The sequence below is a fragment of the Cataglyphis hispanica genome, chromosome 20 (assembly GCF_021464435.1).
Source record: "Cataglyphis hispanica isolate Lineage 1 chromosome 20, ULB_Chis1_1.0, whole genome shotgun sequence".
Lineage (NCBI taxonomy): Eukaryota > Metazoa > Arthropoda > Insecta > Hymenoptera > Formicidae > Cataglyphis > Cataglyphis hispanica.
Window position 1 is genome coordinate 46,764 of NC_065973.1, and position 24,763 is coordinate 71,526.

The 24,763-nt window shown below is 33.1% G+C and overlaps 2 protein-coding genes across 8 annotated transcripts in view; one reads left to right on the top strand and one right to left on the bottom strand.

The window, feature by feature from the left end:
* LOC126857064 (calcitonin receptor-like) overlaps positions 1–24,763 on the bottom strand; it is a 72,717-nt gene that overhangs the window by 14,721 nt on the left and 33,233 nt on the right. For all 7 annotated transcript variants that reach the window (XM_050606157.1, XM_050606154.1, XM_050606153.1 and 4 more), the window contains one exon: positions 4,522–4,628. In XM_050606157.1, the coding sequence (XP_050462114.1) occupies positions 4,522–4,628 (107 nt within the window). The remainder of the gene's footprint in view (positions 1–4,521; positions 4,629–24,763) is intronic.
* On the top strand, positions 1,090–24,488 carry LOC126857067 (uncharacterized). The gene is made up of 17 exons (XM_050606162.1): positions 1,090–1,215; positions 14,211–14,356; positions 15,532–15,820; positions 16,216–16,401; positions 16,801–17,009; positions 17,114–17,285; positions 17,631–17,951; positions 18,520–18,664; positions 18,752–18,911; positions 19,676–19,846; positions 20,636–20,924; positions 21,326–21,511; positions 22,039–22,247; positions 22,343–22,514; positions 23,126–23,443; positions 23,810–23,954; positions 24,030–24,488. The coding sequence occupies exons 2-17, from the start codon at positions 14,222–14,224 to the stop codon at positions 24,193–24,195; spliced, it is 3,273 nt and encodes a 1,090-aa protein (XP_050462119.1). The 5' UTR covers positions 1,090–1,215; positions 14,211–14,221; the 3' UTR covers positions 24,196–24,488.

Sequence of the window (24,763 nt, forward strand, 5' to 3'; positions counted from 1 at the left end):
GAACGCGATGAATTCAATCGGAACGTGACAATATCATGTCGCGCCATATCATCGATTCAATTATGGGACAGAGTTACAAACTCTAATAAAACTATAAGAATCAATATAATGGAGCAAACAAATATATATATATATATATATATATATATATATATATATATATATTTGCGGGTAATAAAATATATTTTATTTTATAAAATATATATTTTTACTTTGATAGATTTTTTTTATAAATTATAGATCAAACCGAATTTCGCACACGATCGAAATCTATCAAAATTGCAGTTTTGCAACATTGCTATCGCAACTGTTATAATTTTGCAATCTAAATTGATACAAATCGATATGTATTTAGATGACTGCGTCAGATTGCGTATGCAGGAATGATTCTAGTATGTAGACGTAGTCTTTCTCGTAGATAGACCGATAGATAGCTAAGCGCAATCGTTTATAAGCTTCATATCGCACAGACAATATATAATTCATCCGTCCGTTCGCATGAGTCAACTCTTAATGCTTAAAATAAAAAATTGCCATTGTTATAGTTATCTCTGAGATACCCAAAAGAATAAGTGTCGACAAACTGTCTATTATTGCTATTGGATTACTGGAACTATCTTTTACGACCATCTCTTCGATTTGACAGCTAAAAATATACTTTGTATCGTGAGAGAGTTTCTCTCATGATACAAAAAGCGCAAGAAATTTAAGAAAAAGTTTAGGGATTTTCGAGAAAGTTAAGTTTTGGAACTTTGAAAAAAAAGTTAACAAAATCTTATTTATCTTTTAAATACAAGTCAATTGAAACGGTCCCATCTAATTGTTGGAACTTTGGCGCAACGTTCAATTATAATGTTTAATTACATAAATTATATAATAAACAATAGTCGCGGAAAATTATACGCGAGGAACAGCATCTTACATACGAGCACTTACATACGAACATTGCGTAACATCTCCACTTTGTGACAATAAAACTTAATCTTATGTATTAAAATTATGCAAGACCTTCGTGTTTTACTATTTCGTGTTTAGCTTCTTTCCTACTCCTTGAACAAATATATAATAAATTCAGACACGAATATTACAGAAGAATATTTGTAAAAGTTCATCTATAGAATCTAGTTCAATTCAAACTTCTTCTCTAAAGTGATCGTGTCTTTTGAAACTTAAAGATCGCATATTGTCATTAAAGTTCAAACGTCATTAAAGCATGTAAGTAAAAATGCAACATTTTTGTGTAAGCGTCTTTTACATTTATGATCGTGCAAATTTTTCGCGGTGCTTTTAAGTAGCTATAAGTTATAATATATCTAGAATGTAGACGCATTCAAAATAAGACATTTAAATTGCATAATTAAGATTAATTAAAAAATCGTGGCGTAAAATTATCAGAATTATATGTAATGATACAAGTTATGAAAGCAACAAAGATGTAACGTCAATCAAATAGACGTCAAATTTGCGCGTTTAAAGTTATATACATGTATATGAATTTTTTAATTTTAGCTCAGATAACATTGAATTTGATTCTTCAAATGCTCTTCTATTTTTAACTTATCACTTCGTAAACCGTGAATCGTTAGAAATTGACGATTGAGATTTAAGTTTACCATGTATCATGTCTCGATCTCATTGTTTACAAGTCTAAAACTTTGAAATCTGATTCTATACTCATACTAATGTCTAATGTTAGCGGTATATCCGTGCAGGAAGAAAATGAATGAAATGATGCATATTGTTGTATCGTGCAATCAATCGATATTAAATTCGAATAAAATTATTCGCATTTATCAAGTATCAATAAATTTTCTTTAAATTGTCAAAATACACGATTGGCAGTCCCTCGCAATACAAAGCGCATCGATCATTTACATGCTTTTAAAAGTGTACGAGGGGTAACACGCTTTTAAAATAATTGTCATACAAAAGTGATTCCGATGCGGATGATGAACATTTTATTTCTATTTATATATATTTTTGCGGGAAACAAAATTGCAAAATCTCGATACAAAATTACCACTCAATTCAATTTAAATGCATGTATTTGCATAAGCTATGTTTTCTATTTTCGATAATATTTATTTCGGAATCAAGATGTTGCTGATGTTAGAAATACATGTGGATCGAAATACATGTTTAAAAGTTCACTGTGTATGCGAAAGTGTGAATACAAAGGCTTTTATCATAACATACAAAGAATCGGCTTCATTTGAAAATGCAACGCAGTGTTTATGTATGCAATAGCTCATTCGTGTCAGACAAGTGTGAATATTAAAAAGTCCGAGATATCGCTATCTCCGCAAAAAGGCGGAGTATATATCTTTTCGTAATTTGAAAAAAAAAAAAGAGAAAAGAAGAAATTACGACAGTTACGACGTTTCTCATTAACGGAGTTTAATGAATCCTTTCGTTTTGACCTTTCCGTAGACAAAACTGGAAGAATTAAGCCAACAGGAAGATATTGCGTAAAGTAGAAATTACCCGGTTAGATTACCGACAAGAGCACGTGTATATATGTGCAAAAATATATATTTCCTCTCTCTCTCTCTCTCGAGCTTTTCTTCGGTCTCGTTTCTCTGGATTCAAAAGATAAGCGCGCGCTCCTTATCGTCGTATAAAATAGGGAGACCGCAGCACAATATTTTCCATCGTCTCATATTCCTTTCGTCAAGCTCTCTCGCGCGTTATACAAATGACCACGATCGAGCGAACTGATGGGAGAGCAATCGCATCTAATTAAGCAAAGGAAAAACTCGGTAATTTCTAAACTAATCTTGACTTTTTACGTGACGATAAAATAAACGTAAGACGCTCGTTATTGCTTTTGAAAATTCATCTTCCAAGATTGGGAAACTGGAATAGAATAAAAAAATTATATAGATTATTGAATATTCAAATCGTATATCTTTCCGAGGCGAATTTTTTGAGCAATTTTCTCGTATGCTGCTATCTCTATGGTTTCGATCAATTGTTTTTTGCTCGTTTATTCATTTATAAATTTTATTAGAAATGAATTATTTTTAATATCTGTTTTAAAGACGTAAAATTTATCATCCAAATTGTATAATGAAAAACTATTCATTACATTTCAAACTTTTTTCTCGCAAAATTCAAATCGCGTTACTCGATATGTCCCAGACTCGTATCTCATCTCATAACGTGACAACAAAGCTGTAAGAATTCGATTTAGAAAGAGTTTCCTGCTGTGGCCTCGGCAATGGAAATTTTATCGACCGATGTCTCGACGAAAAATAAAAGCGCAAACATCGACATTGATGTCAATGCACGTTAGAATGTCGACGCGGCGTTGATGGGCGTTATGTCAGGAAAGCGGCTTTAACGTGCCATAGTTCCGTGCATGTGTATCAAAATGAAGCCGGTCCTAATGAATAGCACGTTGCGTGAGAAGGATGTTGACACGCGGATGTGACGTTACGTAAAAGCAACTTCTCACAAGCGCTTCATCATATTATCGCACTGTCTCGCGCGCGTTAGAAGCGCTTGCTGCTCTCCGACCTTTCCATCCCGGATTTAATGAGCGGCGTCGAAAAATCTCAACTAAATCCCTTTATCCGATCGAGAGAGAGAGAGAGAGAGAGAGAGAGAGAGAGAAAAGGCTCTCGCTTTCGGGATTGTCGCTAAAGTGTCGGCGCGCGTCAAAAATACGCACGCGAGACACATCATGAGAGATCAGTTTTTTTTGTTTTTATTTTTTTAGAGAGAAACTAGAAAATTTAGCTTCATAATTTCACGCTTGTCTCTTTTTTAATACCTCGCGTGTTCTCTTTTGACCAATGTTCCTGGTGTCATAAATCTGCTCCATTGAGCCGCGATCGTCGCAGAGCGACGACAAAAAAATCAATTCTTCGAATATGAAGGAGAAAAGGAAATTTTCTTTCTTGCACTCTATGTCGATCGACGCAATATTAGCATAATCATTCGAGATTGGCCCAGAAGTATCGGGGATTGCCCTCAAGCGAGTAATGTATAGCGTTTGCCACGGAGATAGATTGCGAGTCGCGATCGCGTGATCGCTAAAATTGTTCCTTCGCTACGATGCAAAATAAGTAATAGGACGACAGATTCCCTGTAGTATGCACACGAGGGGTGCGCGTGTCTTTCAAATATTTCAACAAACGCGTCCCGCTCAAACGATATTAGCTCCCGAGAGAATATATCGCGAGTCTCGCTGAGCGTGTGCCTTCGGGCGGAATAATACAAAATCGAACTTGTTTCAGGACGACGACGACGACGACGTGTCACGCGCGAGACTTTGACAGGACGTATGTAACTAGGATTCGCGTATGTCGCGGACTTACATATTATTTCCCAGCTGAATAAACTAAGCGCGTTCTTAAGCGTTCGAATTTGTCATCGAAATCTTTGAATATCAATCTTCTTCATTTGCAATCGCGCCCAATATTCCTCGATATAATCTTTGACGCCAAATTTTTCATGACCGATCTAATACATTTATGCAATCGGAGAGAAAAATTGATATCTTTAAAAATTACTCACACTCAAATCTTGTAGATTCACACAAGTCGTGTAATTACTCCATATTTGATTAGAGTCGGGATGCCGAAACCACGTACCGTTCTGTTCACAATACTTGTGTGCCATAACTGCAACAAAGATTACAGAAATTTTTCATTAGGTTCATATAATACGTGATGAGGTCGAAGAGTGGAATCAAATTTATCGATTCGCTCAATTATTATACGTTAATATTGTACTATAGTCGATTGTGTCACAGTGTACGCTATGAAAAAAAAAAAAAAGAGGTATGCTCGAAGGTACATGCTTTAAAGGGAAAAATTCACGTCAGATTTATATCACTTTGACATAATGTATTCGCTTTGACGCTTAACAGAGATGAATAAAAAATGTAAAAATATATTGCCTGACGCCGACTGCATAATCATCCACAAAGTTAAGTCCGTTCTTTGTCGAACCTGATTCAAACTTCCGTCCGTCCCGACGAACCAACAAGATAATTTAAAATTTTCCGATGAAAGATACTGCGCCGGCAGGGTCGCCTAAAGAACCGAGAGCTGACCCCCCACTTCATCCCTATTTAGGCGGTAAGGAGGAAGAGAGAATATTATTCCTCCTCGCAGATCCGCACTTTAATAGTCCACAGATAAATGCAAATTGAACTTTAAAGGCTCTGCATCTACAAAATGCCACTTGATTAAACTTATTTTTGGAAAAAATAATTGAACTCGTGTCAACCATTTAACGCTCGTTTCCCATCTTACTTAGCCAAGAGATCCAATGTAAATATTCGGGATGTACGAGACTAACTGACGGATTAATCTGTGCAATTATGTTTCTGCTCGTGAAGCGCGATCTCTCCGAGTTTTACGCAGTTTCGCGGGTAGAATAACGCCGTGCTAATCAATTTGAGTAAAGAGAGAGAGAGGGAGGGAGGGAGGGAGGGAGAGCGTCAATAATTTTATCCGGTCGTTTCGTTGCATCCATAAAGTTACAAGTATGATACCGATTTTAATCTACTTCTATATACCTTGTACTTATTTGCGCGTTCATGGATAATGTTTATCAATGCGTTTATTTCGTCTGTCAGAGTATGTAAAGCGCTTCAAAGTCGCAGTACAAACTAACGAGCGTGTCGACGAGCGTGGTATGGCGATTAAAGGCCATTCATCGTAAAGACAGTTTCTGGGGAAAGGCACATTTACGAAGACGCGACTATGCGAGAAACGACACGCAAGAGAGCGAGCGATGTGCGTGGTCTCAAAGTTATTAGCGCGGGGCGCGCAATTCGTCGTAAATGGCACGGAGAGCGAAATAATGTTTCTCTCGCATACGAATACGCATTACGTGAGTGAATAATGCGGCAACAAGTTGTGTTACAATGACGGAATGTAAGGGAGAATACGCGCGAGTCGCACTGTAATTTCGCCCAGGTTTTCGCTCCAAAACCCACTTCTACACATATTCTCGAAATGGCAACAGTTCAGAGCGTGCTACCGTGCTGTTCCTCCTCGGAAGAGGAAATCAATTTTCTCTCTTCTCGAAACCTGCCCGAGCTACGTAACCGCATCGTGCGAGAGCAATTAGAACCGTTAAAAAGCGCGCGCACGATTACCGCAATTATCATTCATTTCATAGTTTCAAGCCCGCGTTTTTTTTTTTTTTTTCCTTCCACCATTCCGACATTCTATCATCGAAAATATCGCCGCAAATGTTCCACGGAAGGGAAGGTATCGATTTGCAGCGACCTATCTAATCAGTCGCGCAATGCTGTGATCTTACTAAAAAAAAATTGCAAACAATATAACAAAGGTCGATGAATTAAAATTTTTTAAATATCAGAGAAATATAAGTAAGTAACGCTATGTATATATTCTTGGAAGATTTTTCAATAGCGTTCAATAGCATCTATAAGGAGTTGTTCACATTTCTAGGGAACGACGATTTAAATCTCGTTATCTGCTGATTACATACTAGACAGTAAAATTTTAAATATCTTTGTTTCTTGTCAGGATTTATGGTATTAGAGATACGATCGGTAAGTTTAGCGTAAATGTTTGATGGCAAAACGGGGATTGTATAACGGTAACATCGCTGTAATTTTGGATTTACACGAATATTTAGCATTCTTTTTATATTTTATTAAATTGCTAAGTGAAAATTTACCAAATCGCAAACTGTAATAAAAAAAAAAAGGAAAAAAGAGGGATGCGTTTCGTATCGATTAAAAATTCTAAAAAATTGTAAAATTGCAAAAAATTATCGGAATTGCGCGCAATTTTCCATCCTACCAATCGTAAAATCGTTAAACTTAAAAATTCCAGGCAAGTAACAGTTTTAAACGGCATTGATCAACAGTTTGTACGGCAGTCATCAGTGAGAGATTTTCATTGGCTTCGGATAATCCGGTCCTATCGGATGGATAATTTTTGAGTTTGGTCAAGCGAAAAAACGCACTTAGTTCGCATTTATTTCGAAAGAAAGAAAAAAAGGAGAAAAAATTACGCATAGAGCGATTATTATTTGCTCGCTCATTATTTCGTGATGAGGATCGATCGATTGCGCGAGTTGGACAGACTCTCCTACAAACTCTCCCGTCGCATGTTCGTGAGGTATCGATGTCCGCCCTTAATTCGTCCATCACCCCCTTTCTTGCATCTTCCCTTCCGACAGGCGTCGTCATTACGTCATCACATTTATCTTCCTCCCCGTCTCCGGATGAAGAACTAGAGATGCTCCACCCAGACTTTAAAAGGAGGTATACACACACGTAGAGTGATATAGTGCGAACACGTACGCGCATATACAAGAAGCGAATATCGGGGTTGGTTGCCGCACGTACAAGCAGTGGCGTTTTAACGCAAAACTCTCACCGTGCAGGGCGACACGATGAGATTTATTCGCGAAATTAAAGTGGCAGAGCGCTCGTTAAGAAAAAAACACACCCGACCTTTAATTCCCAAATAATAGGTGCGACGCATATCTGCGCTTGTACCAATCTCGAAAACAGAAAAGAAAAAAGCATTTTCAATGTAGTGGAAGAGCACGTAGTGCTTGGAGTGTAATAAGGAGATAACAAAACGCTATTAGAGACCGTTATTTTCTGAAATACGATCTAGTTGAAAGATAACGTTTTCACCAGGGATCCGCATATCCATCTACCCACGCGCATGCATAACCTACCGTTCTACTTTTCACCCATTCTAAACGGCATGGTCATTTTAATTAATGAGATTAACAATTAACGAGAGAATGAATGAATGAAATATAATATTTGTCTTTCCGGGAACCAGTAACGGATTAATTCCGTCCGATTAACAACGAGATGTGCAATTTCATCAAGATACTTCCAAGATTTTCTTTTTATCGTAAAATAATAAAATGAAAGAGATATCCTCTCATCTTTCTCAGATTCTGCAAAATATCCTTATAAAATAATTATAAAATTCGCCAGAGATATATATTTGTATTTCATATGGGATGTTATTTTTAGACAGTTCTTATCTCCTAGTATATTATTTGAAATATCATTGGCCACTTTTGGATCAATAAAATAAGACGAAATCCTTGGTTGCGTAACGCAAAAAAAAAAAAATATTCACCTCGCAAAACTAATGTATCATCTCGAAAAATTAAATAAAAATGAGTTCTGAGCGTCAAACTATCTATGAAATTGTGGTGAAAAATGTAAATTACTTCTTACATATTTGTCATTTGCAGTATCAACGTTATATGCATAATACAAATCTATAATTTAATTACCGGAAAATCTTCCGTTACACGTCATTTTTTGTGCGATAAATTGTATTGCGAGGAATTCGCATCTCTTTTGCATGTACATAATTCTAGCAGGTCTGCTATTTATTAATATTATATTTTCTGGTCGGAAATATAAAATAGTTTGAAAATTGTGTATATTTTCTTGCTGGTGTATACTTTCTAGGTGTATACTGTCTACTTGTTATATACAGTCAAGCGTACACAGAGAGAATGATTTCTTTGAATTTTGATTTTTCACCATTTGTTTGGATTTATTTATTTCATTCAAACAAAATTTTGTTGACTGAAAGAAGTATTATTTCGTTGTTATTAAACAATATTATTTTAACGAAAAAATACTGTTATTTGAATCAATTTTTTTAAATCAAATAATACTTTGTTTATTTGCACTAAATATTGTTCAGTGAAATAAATCATATCATAACAAACATTAGTCTCAAGGAATCTTTTTCTCTGTGTACATGTGTAATAATATACATATGTCACTCTCTATATCACATATATTATAACATATAGAGATACGTATGCATATAAAATAAAGCAGCTTGAATAAACATACTTCACTTGAAAAATTACTTTCTAGCGCTACTTTATGACTTTCCGTCTCAACTGACAATTTATCAGGGTGGTGATTGAAGGTGATGAATGACAGTGGATTCTCTACAGCCCCAGACTAATACTACGAATTCTCATAGATCATAGAGATGACAAACCAAATGTAATTAAATGCGGGTCTTCTTCTTTTTTAAATTTATTAAAAGCTTTCTTTTCAATGATATTTGTAAAACGATGATAAATAACTTTATATAAAACGTTTATGATTAAATAACGAAAAATTCCAATTTGTTGCAGTACCTCGGAAATTAAATTTTAATTTCATGCACAAAAATACAAAAATATTTGAAAATTTTTAACAGTGCACGTGTCTTATTTTATATTGTCTCAAAAAAAAATTAAATAATATAAATAATAATGTTTAATATTTATTTATAAGTTTGAAGAATTATTGTTATCTTTTAGACCATTTTATATGTTATCATATGCTTACATATGGCTAACGATAAGATAAATACAAAAAGGGGGATTGGAGATGAAGAAGAATTGTCCAGATTTCGTTATCGATGGAAATAATTGAGAAATAGTCATATAGATTAGAAAATAAAATAAAACGGTAAAAATTTTTTTTTGTAACTTCTTAAACTATTATCTCGTCTCAGTATTGCAGAATGTATTCTTATCCGAATTTGAAATTCCACATTTCACATTTCACTACTCTGAACTCTTCTTTGATCTCGTTTTAAATGAAATCTTTTTTCCGATTCTGTGAGAATTTTCGTTAAGTTGACGTAACTTGTTAGTAAATTCTTCACCGATCTCATTGCATCGACTGATGATGCATTTCGTTCGTCGAGTTTTAACAGAAACAGGATACTATAGATTGTCGATGAGAATAGAGACTGTATCGGAATATTTTTTTTCTCGCGAAAAGGCATCTCTCCTCCCATTTGGGATCGCGCAATCAGACGACCGTTTGTGCACAGTCAAAAAAGAATAATTGTACATATTGTGCGTAAAATGTTTGGGCCGAAAGGTAAAAAAGCTCGTCTGTCAGAGTGATCGGTTTGTTGGTTCGCAAAATTTACCCAATGCACCACATATGAGCGACGAGAGGGCGATGCAAGAGATCATATCTCGAATATCTTGGATACAGAGTACTCGACTTGAGTCGAGAAGTCTCGCGGAACTTTATTAATATCGTCAGAATGTGTTGGCGAAAGTTTCGATCAACTTTGCCGATAACCGATACGTACATCGCGTTGCAGCGCGTTGAAGGATCGATAGCACACACTTGAGCGATTTCAAGCGCGCGAGTATATCAATTTGCAGCATCCATTGAGAGCGCCAAATATTTAGCTTCGAATCTAATAGATCACACGAAGCAGGAAGGAAGGAAGGGATAAATTAGGAATTTGCAATTAATTCTGTCAGGAGTAAGACGTGGTACGATGTATACAAATATTTTTGTCGCCAAATTCGCATTATCAAAAGGTTTTTCGCTTAGAATTTCATTTCGGAGATGCATACTTTAGCAAAAAATTTCTAAGCTATGCCAGAGAAAAACAAATGTAGAGAACCATTGTCCGAATTGCTTTCGCACATGTTCGCATCAAATTCAAATTTCCGCTTGATATTGAACGCTTTTTCGCCGCATCTTATTGAGAATCGAGTCGAATTTAGAATGCTGCATTCGTTTCAGCGAGATTAGCTTTTAACGCGGTATATAATCGATATTCGCTTCCTTGCCCTCGATTTTTCCCAACTTTTTAAGCCATGTGAAAACCGTCGTAAAGTTTATGCTCGCCGATATTTGACATTATCCAAATAGCAAAAATTCATATATAAGAATTCGCAGCCATTTGCATATTAGAATAATTAAACTTTGATATAGATATTTTAATGTGACATCATGTATAAACCACACGTACATAGAAGCAAAATCAGATGATATTTCTTCTTTCCTCTACTCTTCTCATACACATTCACGAAATAATAATGAGTTGTTACAATATAATACGCAAGAGGAGCGTTCATTTTTTCAGTATAGTCTTGTGTTTGTCAAACACATTAGTGTACGTAAATATATGCTTTCCGGTGATCATGTTGCAGGCTTTTGTTTCTTTTTTCTCTCTTTTACTGCCTTTATTTTTCTTATTTTTCAAATAGAAAAAATATTTTATTTATTGCAGCTACATAATTTTATACTTTATACAAAATACTAAAGACTTTTTTCTCTTCCGTGCATAAAGATAGAGAAGCGGGGGGAAGGGGGGGGGGAAGAAAGAGAGAGAGAGAGAATAACATTTGAATATAGATATGCGAAAAGAATCAAATATATTGCGATATATATATATATATATATATATATATATATATATATATATATATATATGTACTCACAATACCTAAGGATACAAAAACACGTCTACGTGCGAGAGTCCGACCAATCAGATTTTTTCTTTTCGATGGCCTGAAACTTTTTAGCTCGATGTAACGCGATCCATTAAGCGCTCCGAAGTAAAAAAGAAGGATACATCGAAAAGGTTCCACTTTACCAGATCATTTCTCCCCTTCTAGCGCATACATATATATATATGTGTATATATATATATATATATATATATATATATATATAGAGAGAGAGAGAGAGAGAGAGGATTGCAAGACGTTGATTGTAAGATTACAATCTATATAATCAAGTTAGTTTTATTTCCTTATCGTTTTGAGAAAGTAAAGTCAATGAAAAAGCAACTTAAAGAAAAAATTTAATATATCGCATATAATCTATGTTAATTTACTCTTAACCTTTTGAAATAGCACAAATAATTTCACTCGTGTCCTATAATCTTTCAAAGCTCATAAATTTACACGTCAAGTTTTGTGCGCAACTTTTATACGCTTTTTATTAATATTACTAACGTCAAAAATGTGATTTTACACGGTTGATAAAGTGTAAATGTGGCTAGGCTCGATACGCATACTTAAAAAAAAAACTTGTTCATAAATCAACTTTTTATCGGTACAAACTTTATGGACTTTTTTTTTTTCCACGGAAATGACTTCATCGTTTTATATTTGACTTTAAGAAAAAGCTTCATCATCGTTTTAACTTATATCAATAATATCAATAGCTACTGTGCATTGTATCTATCATAATCTATTTGTTCTTAAATTTGCATATTCACGCTGTTATTTTGTTTGTATGTATTTAATGTTATCCAGATGATTTAAGTTGTAAGATATTATGATAAATTAGAATGCAGTAATATAATATACTCGCCGATTATCTCCGAACAAGTTCGGGAACCGTACGTATACACGTATCCTTAATTATATACAATTGTATCTGTACAAAATTTTTAAAGAAAAACTTACTTAATTATTAAACAAGTATTACGAAACAAGTACGCTTTAATCGATGTCAGATACACGGTATCCGAGATGTAACCGACGGCGGTAATTTACAAACGTAAGCAGAGACTTTCTTTGACCCCATTTCACATTTATCGATCGCAAGCGCGCGCGATCTCACAACGACGAACGGTAGTAATTTTGACGAATAACGAAAACGCTTTCGTTTATGCTCGGTCTCTGTAACGTGATGCATGCAAACACCGACCCCATAAATCATATTCGATTCGCGGTCGTAACTATGTAATCATCATCATGATCGACGCGAAAAATGCTTTTGCAGTACGCTCAGTCTTCGTGAAAACAAACAGGAGGAGGATAGAAAGGACAAAGGGTTCTTTTATTGTTGTATGATTTATGGCAGCAATGTTTGTGTATTAAAAAATCTACAAAAATCCAAATCAAATAATCCAAATCATCCAATCAGACAAAGATCTAAAGATTAGTTAGTTCTTTCAAATTACGAAATTATAAATGGAGTTTCCTCGATAGTTTGGTACAGCAGTCTATTGTCATGAGATCGGCAATGTTTCTTTCCCCGAAACGCTCAATCGTCTTACGCGTCCCATCCAACGAACAATCTCCGACAATAGCTGATCAGAACACGACACTTACAAGGTAATCTCGCAAACTCGAAAATTATGATTTTGATGCAACTAAAAATTTCTAAATTCATCTGCCCCCTCTTCCTCCCCCTTCTCTCACACATGTGTGTGTTCATCAAAATCAGAATTTTCGAATTTCAAAGTTTCTTTGTTGATTGTTTCCAAAAAGATCGATTTATCCTAAAATATCGTTCTTAGAATCAGTATGCTGTCGACCTTTCATTCGCTTCATACATTCGTTTCCTTTCTATTTGAGCTTTTCCAGGCATACATATATATGTCATTATATCTACTGCATAATTCAGTACAGTATTGTTACAGTAAAATTAAAGAGTGATTCTTTTTAAAATACATCTTCATCTTGCGTCTCGATTGGAAAAATTTTCTTGGAAGAGCTAACAAGGTCACAGATCGATCTGTTTGTGAGAGTCGAGCTGCAAATGAAATTAATCAATCAAATAAATAAAATCCTCTAGTATAGACTTGTACACTATACTCCGGTGCATGAATCATCATTTTTATTTATTTCCGCAATTCCGCGAGTTGATTTGCATTTATAGTATACATCATGCAACGCAATATTCCTCGAAAATACCTCGGGGAGCACAATGGCAAGACGCAGCAGCAAGTTTTCATAACGCCGCGCTATTTCACCCCCGGGTACGCGACAACAAAGCCGATTAATTATATTTCGCTGAATTAACATACATGGTACGCGGAAGATTGCATCATCGTCGTATCATCGTGTAGAATATGCAGCGTTTCGGCCCAACATCTCCGTTCAATTCAGCGAACATGACACGATTATCACCGCCTTCGACGCCGATCGATCGAGAGCTAAAAGCAGTCCGCGTATCGGGATGACAAGAGCGACGAAACGGTCACACAGTGATGTCTCGAAAACACTCTCGCACTGTCATGTTTCTTAATAGCATCCGTACAAGAGGAAATTGCATGTCGCGTAGATAATGTGAATTTTATAAGTATATATATGCTCGAATACAATGACGTTGGATCTGCACTATGTAGTGGGATTCTTTAGCAACTTTGTCACACAAGTATGACGCTACCTTAGTTTACGTTTTATGATGGTCTGAACAAAGTTGTGTCCGGCGGCGTTCGTGACAGTCTCAATGTGACAATTTTTTTTTTTCTTTCCTTAGATTTTCTTGCAGAACACAATCTCATTCAAACCATCATCAAAACGATACCATACCGTATCGGATGCCCGCCCCCAACATCATCGCATTCGGGCGCTTCTTTAAAGTTCGGTTTCTTTATGGACATTTCTTTATGTACGAGTATTAGCAACGAGTTGCATAATTCTCAACGCCCTTCCTTTGCTCATTCTTTTAGCATTATTCGTCATGAACAAAGTAGAAGTATGCGTAACCGAAGGGAAATTAATCGGCATCATCGAGGAAAGTGTTCACGGCGATCATTACATTGCCTTTCGCGGGATACCGTATGCTAAGCCTCCAGTGGGTGAACTCAGATTTAAAGTAAGTGCAAAGTGCAAATTTTTGGCACTATTTTATTTTAAGATTTAATTTAACTGTCGTTTTTGAAAATACAAATTAGAAAGAAACAAAAAGCCCCAGAATTAAAGAATTTATAATTAAAATAATAAATTTAATCATTGTTTATCGCGTGATTATTATTTTTTGTTGAAATTGATGAGTAATACAGACTGTCTATTATATACATATAATAAATATAGTTTTATAAAATTGTAAAATATAAAAAATGCAGTAATTTACTCAAATATTAAAAAAAAATATATTACAATTAAAATCTAGTTATTTTGCAAATAATCAAAGATTATAATTATTGTTGATTTCATTAAGTTTAAGCGCGATGGTAGAAAAATTTCTTACGATAAAAAATTGTAATAATTGCATATCTTGTAGAAATTACAACGCGCAATTGTAAATGCTCGCAGGTGCGAACGTATCGAGAGATTAAACAATTTGTTTTTAGCATGAATTAATCCTCTTGCTTGCAGTGTTCACGTAACTAAAGCACGTAAAAAACTTGAGCGATAGAACTTAAGCGGTAAGCAAATCGATCAATCACTGTTGAGAGTATTCTTTTCGATATAATCTACCATTCTTTAGAGGATTAATTGATTATTTACTAAGTTTTACCGCTTAAGTTTTTTTTACCTGACATGACTGAAGAAAAAGAGCGCGCACATTATGGGCGATACGATAAATTTATGCGAGGAAAAGTTTTCAAATATAAATATAATTCATATATTCGAAAGTTTCTTGCCACATATATGATGTCAAGAATGCATCATTGGGATCATCGATAGGGACATTCAAGAATTAGAAATCTGAAAAATATAATAAATTTTATTTAAATTTGATCTTTATAGAAAAGCCCTCGAAAAATACATAATAATTCACTTCTAAATACGCGAAACGAAAAGAATAATATTCAGTTTCGACTTTGTTCAATGTCTAAAAGATGTGGATTATATAAATTGATAATTTCTATCCATAATTATTCATAATTAATTTTTCTCAAATATTTACGACTTAATTGACGATATTATCAAGTTCGGAAAAACGGATCGCAATTGTGTATTTATTGCTAAAGATAAATAAATCGTAAATAAACAAAGACAAATATTTAATGTAATTCACTGACGAATTTCACGTATTGATTGTAGGATCCGCTACCCCCAGAAACATGGTCCGGCAACCGAGACGCTTCCAAGTACGGAAACATCGCTGTTCAGGTGGATATTTTCACGCATAAAGTAATAGGCGACGAAGATTGTCTCTATTTGAATGTGTTCACCACGGAAATGGAGCCTTTAAAGAAGCGCGTTGTAATGGTGTGGATACATGGTGGTGGCTTTTTTATGGGCTCCGGCGATGCATCTTTCTACGGTCCTGATCATATTGTCCGGAAGGACATAATACTCGTCACTCTGAATTATAGATTAGGTGTTCTAGGTACATTATATTTAACTCGGCATACAAAATCATTGTATGTTACTTGGATTATTTTTTTCAGAGTAAAACATATTTATATCTCTATTTTCTACATTAATTCGCATGTATGTGTACTGTTTTTTTTCTTTTTTTTTTTTTTATAACCAATTTTCATAACTTTTTTTGTAAATTTAGTTTTTTACAATAATAGTATTCATAAAAAAAAATTCATTTACGAAATCGTTACACGCATTTCGTTGTTGAGTTAATATAAATAATTAAAAGACTTCAGTAAATAAATACCATATCAATGGAATATTTATTTTTAGTCATGGAAATCTTTATGTATTTCAGATAAATATACTTTGCTAAAGGAAAACGTATTAACGACACATCTTTTTCCACTCTCTCTTCAGGTTTTCTCAATTTATATCATAAAATGGCAGCGGGAAATCAGGGTTTAAAAGATGTAATAATGGCGTTACAATGGATTCAAAAAAATATATCGCATTTCGGTGGAGATCCCGATAACGTCACAATTTTTGGTGAAAGTGCGGGTGGAGCGATTGTTCACTATCTGACTATTTCGCCGTTAGCTAAAGGTTCGAATCAATAGGAGATATGATATTGATGCATATATTAAGAATACATTTAAGATTAAAGCTATGTATCCCAGAATTAGCAGATTGGAGTTTTCTTTTTTTTTTTTTCATTTTAACTTATGTTAGATTTAAATTACAAACTACATAATGGCATCGTTTTAAAAGCTAAAATAAAAAATAATTGATAACCTTCGCGATATTTTTAGTAAAGAAAGATCAAGACTCCAAATTGGTCAGAAAATTGATAATTAAAAGCACGCTAGTGCTTTAATTCTAGTTTACATATTATATTGAGTCGAAGAGAGGGGTGGGGGAGGGAGGGGAAACAAGATTTCACGACGACAAGTTTGTATTAAACTCGTTCGTGTGCCAATTATATGGAATGAATGCGCTTTACAGGTTTATTTCATAAAGCGATATGTCAAAGCGGCGTCGTGAATAATCCTTGGGCTTTCACTGAACGGGACACTTCTATCAATAACGGTCTGCAGTTAGCCGAGAAACTTGGGAAGGCGACTTCAGACACGGAAGTCGCTTACAAATTTCTAAAAAAAATAGACGCAAGAAAATTAAGAAAAGCAGAAGTGGAGCTCTTCTTGACAGAAGAAGTAAATATCGCAACGCTCTACTACGAATATTTCAATAATAATCTCCATCGAATTATACGTGAGAGAATAAACTATTTTTTATCTCGCAAAATATGTTCTTGTAGGTGCGTTTAAATCTTTCGATTGCATTTACGCCAACTATGGATTCCGAGTCATCAAATCCTTTATTACCGATAGAATTATCGAAATTATTACGTAATGGAATTAAAATGCCACTTATATTCGGATACACTAGTTGCGAAGGCACTTTTTTCTTACGAGGAAAATTTTTTGGATGTATGTATATATTTACTTTTATTTATCATTGTATATATATCAATCGCTTTGCGCTGCACAAGTTTTCATCTTCTAGTTTCTCTATTTTTGCTTTTCAAAAAAAAAAAAAAAACGATTTATGAAAAATAAGACAAATTGATGATGCGCTGTTAAAAGATGCAACATCAATGATAAAAATTATTTTGATACACAATGTCATAATATATTTGATCAATGTTAATAAATTTTTGGATCATCAGTGAAACGCAACATTTAAACGCGCATGTGAAAAGATGAGTTATTAATTGTCAATGCAACCATTTTGTTTCAAAATAACATTTCCACGTTTATTTAAAATTGTTTCAGATATAAGTAAAGAGACTCTAAAGAAAATCGATTCTGATTTCAAGAAAATTGTACATCCTAGAATTTTGTGTCAATTACCACAGATACCAATCACGATCTCAGATTTACGATCATTATACTTTGGTGATAAGGAAGTGTCAGAGGAAACTCTAATGAACTCTCACTCTGACTTTCTTGGCGATCAGTGTTTCTATAGCGGTATTATGGAAGCAGTTGATACTGAAATAAATTCTGGTACTAACGAGCCGGTGTACTTGTACAAATTTTCATATGAAAGTAAAACTTCTCCTATGAAAAATATATTAGATATTCAACTTTCAGGTATTTCATTTTTAATTAATTTATAACAATGCAAAAATTATTTATTATTATACGGGAAAGAAGTACGTTCATAAGCATAAAATTAAATGCCCTTGAATCTTTATATATGATTGTAAAATGACAAAGAGAAAGACGTGATTCTGGAATAAATTTATTAAAAAAAAAAACTAAGTACAATACATATCAATAATTGATTCGAGAATCGGACAAAGTGAGAGCCAGTCGCGTTAAATAAAGCGCAGTTTTTTTTCTTTCAGTTTACCTTTATTGACAGTTCACTTTCGTATATTTCGATCACTGATTTCGATCATCATCAACAACTTAATATTCGAATCATTCTGATGTAAAATTGTAAACATTAACGTAATATAGGTCGTAATAACGTAAGAATCGCATACAGTCTGTCTCGAACATACTACAGCCCAATTCTTTTTATTTATACATTAAAGCTTTCGATACAATTGATGTAAATAGATATTTGAAAAAATATTAAATATAAATTTAGATTGTACTTGTGATGTGTGGAAGATTAAGTTTAATTTATCACATAACTAATATTTCGCATTAGGTACGTCTCACATAGAGGAACTGGGTTATTTATTTCATCCTCATTTGATGAAAGATTTGGGATTGCCACCAGCTGCACCTGATTCGGACGATTACAGAATAATAAATTGCTTAACGCAAATGTGGACAAATTTTGCTAAAACGGGGTATCACAGAGATTTGGCATTTCTTACGAATATCTCTTCTAATTTCATACAGTTGCGTACTAATAATTAATCACTCATTTATTTCAGAAATCCAACACCTGCTAATGAAGATTTGACTTTAGCTAATTATAAATGGACACCATTAAAAAATGGAAATGCATATGATTATTTAAACATTAATATTAAACCTCAAATGGAGACTCTTTATAAAGGAAAGCAACGATGGGATTGGAAGATTAGACATAAATTATAATAATATTCCGCTAAAATGCGCGCGTTAAAATTTTTTTAAAGTACATTTTGTCGTCAATTAAACATAAATATATAAGTGTATGTATTGTTCCTAAATTTTTTGTATTTATAAAATTTATTCATAAGTAATCGCTCGAATTGTGTCTCATTACTCATACACATATTATCGAGTGCACTGAGAAAAAAAATTAATGTATTTTATAATTCTTCGTCAAAGACACATCAAGTCACATAAAATATATTGTTTAAAAATAAAGTTTTTTCTCCATGTACTTTTTTTCTTTCTATTTTTTTCTTTTTATATTTTTGCATTAACTGCTTTAAAAAAAAAAAGATATTAAATCTCGTGAAAAATCACAACAGATTTATTGTAATATATTTTTTACTAACACTATCAAATTATGCGATATACTGGTCATTATATAACTCCCATCTTAGCGTAAACAGATAAATAAATAAAATTTTCAGAAAAGAAAAATTATTGTTAAATTTAATTTATATTTTTTTCTAATGCATTATCTTTTTCTATTTAGACATGGATTTATATTTGCGTGTTACGATACTCTCTAGTTATTAGCTATATTACTGATAATGTATTATAAAAAGTGAATCATTGAGAAATAGCAAGTCATTGCATACAATCGCACTGTTCTACAATCAAGCTTGGATATTCGATTACACGAGTGTAAATATGGTTGCATAATCTCGACAGAGACACGTCGACAATCATGTTGCGTAGATCGGTCGGTTTATTAACGCTGTTCTGTCGTCAGTTTTCAGTCATCCATCATGAGCAGCAACAGAGTGGCCGTAAACGTGCGTGAAGGAAAATTAATCGGTATCATTGACAAAAATATTCACGCTGGCAATTATATAGCTTTCCGAGGAATACCGTATGCAAAACCGCCAGTTGGTAAACTCAGATTCAAAGTGAGTACCTCACGCTCCATTATCTTCATTATTTAACGTGTCTCAAGCGACAGTTTATTCACTATTCGATCTAGAGTTGGAATTCGAGAGATAAGAGGGAGAGAGATAGAGAGAGAGAGAGAGAGAGAGAGAGAGAGAGAAATTGGTTAGAAATTACATTTAAATAAATAATTAGATAAATGATATGAAGTAAAAACAAAATTTTTTAATTTTCTTAATATTTTGTCAGTAATATTATATATTAAACAATTGCAAACAATTTTGGAAATAATTAATCAATAATTCATTCAATAATTTGCGAGCATCTCTTAATTTTAAAAAATTAAAAAAGAATAATCCTTATGTAAGTAAATTTTTAAATTAAAACAATGACATATTCTCAGATATAATTGCTTGAAGAAAGTTTCTTTTCAACAATTTATGTCCAGTATAAATTAATTTTATCGCTATTAGAGATAGATAAGATTTATGTAATTAAAGAACACATAAAAACGTAAGCGATAGAACTTAAGCATACGATAATAAACGAATCGATCAATCACAGTCAATTATTCTTGCCAATTTAACCTTTGAGAATGCTCGACTGCGTCTGATTTGGTTTATTGCATAAGATTCTCTTACCGCTGTGTCAAGTTTCTCCAAATGTTCGCCAATGAAATAGCAGCAAAAAGTGCAAAGTAGAACAAATTGCACGAGTTATTCATTGCACGCGCATATATTTCTTCAAGATAAAAATATCATATTAGAGAGACATATAATCATTTCAGAGACGATTTCTAATGTATTTAGGATCCGGTACCACCGGAATCATGGTCCGGCAGCAGAGATTCTTCGAAACACGGAAATATCGCCGTGCAGAAGGATCCTATCACACATGAAATGATCGGCGACGAGGATTGCCTCTACTTAAACGTGTACACCGCAGACATCGAATCATGGAGAAAACGTCCGGTTATGGTGTGGATACACGGCGGCGCTTTTAGCACGGGTTCCGGCGATGCAACTATTTACGGTCCCGATTATATTGTCCGGAAGGATGTGGTATTAGTCACGTTAAATTATAGACTAGGCGTTCTCGGTGCGTTAAATCAATATATATATATATATATATATATATATATATATATATATATATATATATATCAATATAATCCGTATATGTATATGTACGTGCGTCACTTATGTTTGACTGTTTTTTTCAGCTTAATTTTTTCGTTAATGAAATTTTGTAAGAAAAAAAGTTTTAATCTACGTTCTCGTTTATCATTAATTTTTTGCGCAAATCAATTTTACTATTGCATTATATAATAAATCTTTGTTGTTGTTTCACAAATATATGTTAAAAAAATATTAAAATTTAAGAAATATGTATATATTAGTGAACTTTGAATACAAATTGATTATGTATTCTTAGTTTAGTTTAAATCGATTTTGCGAAAGAGAAAAATGTATTCATCCTTTAAAACATTATAATTTCAGGTTTCTTAAATCTTAACGATAAAGTGGCAACAGGCAATCAAGGTATGAAGGATATTATCATGGCATTAGAATGGGTTCAGAAGAATATATCAAAGTTCACTGGAGACCCAGGAAATGTCACCATCTTTGGCGAAAGCGCTGGTGGAGCCATTGTACATTATTTGACTCTGTCTCCATTAAGCGAAGGTATCAATTACAGATTTATCGGTGCACAGTGTCTCAAAATCAGTCATTTAATCATAGATTCATTGGCTAATACATACCGAGACGGAAAATGTTAAAAAGTTTTCGCGAATCGATAAAATGGGACAAGACCATTTGCTATAGTTTCAAGTGAATTATATTTTAAAGGAATGTTGATTTAAATATCCTGATATTTCAATTCTAATTGCAAAATGGATATAATAATAGATAATTAATATCTAAAGAAGTTTTAGATATTAATAGATATTAATAGTCTAAAAGTTTTAGATGTAAAATACAGATAATAACTGATATATATATATATATATATATATATATATATATATATATATATATATATATATATAACTTGACTCAATATTTTCAATGTTAAGAAAACATCGAAAATATAAAGTTTGCAAACTGCTCAAGGATCAATCAATAATTAAAAAAATCGATTCTGTATGATGGCTTGTATATTATCAAAATTGTACAGAAGAGAAATAAAATCTTACAAATGCGTTCTACAGGTTTGTTTCACAAAGCGATTTCGCAAAGCGGCGTCGCCGCAAATCCTTGGGCCTTTAGTGAATGGGCAAATAAAGCGAAGAACAAAGGGTTCCAATTAGCCAAATACCTCGGTAAAACGACCTCAGATCCGAAAGTCGCTTTTGAGTTTCTCAAAACGATCGACGCGAAGAAACTCAGAGAAGCCGAACAGAAGTTGTTGACGAAAACAGTCAGTATCTTAACATTCTATTACGATTTAAAAATGGCACAGATTAGATATTTATACTAGTTGACTTAAATATTTTTGGCGATATGTTCATACAGGAATGTTTACAACTTGTAATAGCATTTACGCCCAGTTTAGATCACGAATCGCCGAATCCATTCTTCCCGGAACATCCAAGCACATTAATACGCCGCCAAGTTAAAATGCCATATATTTTGGGTTATAACAATTGCGAAGGATCTTATTTTGCATGCAGCAGCCTCGTCAAACGTACGTTTATTTGAATTTTTCTAATTATATCTGTAACCGGTGCATACAAATTTTCGCAAATTTTTATGAATAATATTATAGATAGATAATGTTATAGATGTTAATAAATCTGGATTTTTTATTAATCTCGTATTGCATAAAAATAATAATTATATAATAATAATAATAATAATAATAATAATAATAATAATAATATACGTCAGAATAATCATTTATTTCAAAGTAAGATTATCATCGTATGCATTTTTTTACACCTTCAATAAGTAATCTCTCCTCCCCGCGACGCCAACCAGTGCTAAATAAGTTTGGGAGGATATAACTTTATGGGGATGTTTTTTACACTTTGTTCAAATACCTACAACATTTTTTGAAAGATATACAGTATTTCATCTTATATATCACATGCATGTTATCCGCATTATTCTTAATACTCTACACATTGTCTGTTCTATACAAAGTTTAATATAATACTTTGAAAATTGATTTTTCTTGGGCTAGTTTTTATGAGATTGATCGTTCCTTAAAAAATTTTTTTCTGAAATATTATTCGTTTAAAATATGCAATATCTTGTATAATGATCACAATAATCGTACTTTTTAAATGATTTCAGGCTTAAACAAGGAGATTTTTAAAGAAATCGACTCCGATTTCAAGAAGACCATCTTACCTCAAATTTTGTCTACGCTACCACAAATACCGATCACAGTCGAAGAATTACGATTTTTATACTTTGGCAATAAAGCAGTGTCGGAAGAAACTCTAATTAATTATGCTGATTTTTTAGGCGACGTTCTTTTTTATCGCGGCATTATGGAGATAGCCGATACTCAAATGAGCTCTGATGCTAAGGAATCGACCTATTTATACAAATTTTCATATGAAAGTGAAACTTCTCCCTGGAAGAAATTCTTAAACATTACGCTTCCAGGTACAACTTTATTAATTTATTCAAGTTCACTCATAAGAATCATTAATCTTTAACAAATACAAACATGCTTATATTATAAGCTTAAAATAAAAAATATAAAAAGCATATTCCAACAATAATTTATATGATTGCAAAAGAGAGAGAACAAATGTAATTCTATTCTGGAATATTTTATTAGATAAGAATTTACAAAATTTATTAATATTTTATTATAAGAAAAGCATGTTTGAATAATTTTCTCTCTCTCTCTCTCTCTCTCTTTCTCTCTTAGTTTCTAGAAATAGCAAAAGTAAAATTTTAGAATAAAGATTATATTTTCTTTTAGTATTCATTTTTATTCATTTTTATTGCCAATATCTTGCACAGGTGTGACTCATTCCGAGGAACTTTTTTACTTATTTTATTCTCATATGCTAAAACATTTGGGTGTTTTACCACTTGCACCTGATTCGAATGATTACAAAATAATGAATCGCTTAACACAGATGTGGACGGATTTTGCTAAAACAGGGTATTTGATAATTCTTACATAATTTTACACATTTCGTGTATTAATAATAATAATAAACTTTCAATCCATTTCTAGGAATCCAACACCCGCGATTACAAATTCGACTCCAATTAAATGGACACCGTTGAAGCGCGGCGGAAATATATACGATTACTTAAACATTAATATTGAATCTGAAATGAAAACCCTCCGTAAAGAAGAGCAGCGCTGGGACTGGAAGAATATGAAACATAAGCTGTGATCGTTCTGTCCGCAAAATCTAATCAGCAATAGAAAATTGACTTTTTTTAGTACATTTTGCGCTTGTAATAAATATATATTTTTCATTAATTCTCTCTTGTTGTACTTTAAATTATATTGACGTGACGGCGTAATGCACCGGTTGCTTATGAAGATAATGGAAAATAATATGATTATATTCAGAGTGCTGTAGAATTTATGAAATGTAAAACGTTCTTATCTTTATGAATCAATTTTTGTTATCAGGTATGTCAAAATATTACTAGTTAAATAAATCCACAAAAACAGAAAGCATTTTGCAAACATTATTTGTTGTTAAAATTTGAAGAATGATAGTTGACCTGTCTCGATTTTGTCGCGTTAAATAGTAGATAGTAGATTATTTAAATTATGCAGTTTTCTTTTTCCATTTTCTATCCAATAAAAAACTAATCAATGTACAAGACTATGAAATTTCTGAGCATAGTAAAGATTATTCGATCAAAAGAGTTAAAGAGAACCATAACATAAAATTTAAATGACAAAAAAAAAATAAAGAAAAATGTATAAACGTATTTAACGAAATAATA

Excerpts from the sequence above, each read along its gene's own strand:
- LOC126857067 (XM_050606162.1), top strand. The coding sequence starts at position 14,222 with ATGAACAAAGTAGAAGTATGCGTAACCGAAGGGAAATTAATCGGCATC. Across the intron at positions 20,925-21,325 it reads TTATAGACTAGGCGTTCTCG|GTTTCTTAAATCTTAACGAT; the intron begins GTGCGTTAAATC and ends TTATAATTTCAG. Across the intron at positions 22,515-23,125 it reads ATGCAGCAGCCTCGTCAAAC|GCTTAAACAAGGAGATTTTT; the intron begins GTACGTTTATTT and ends AAATGATTTCAG.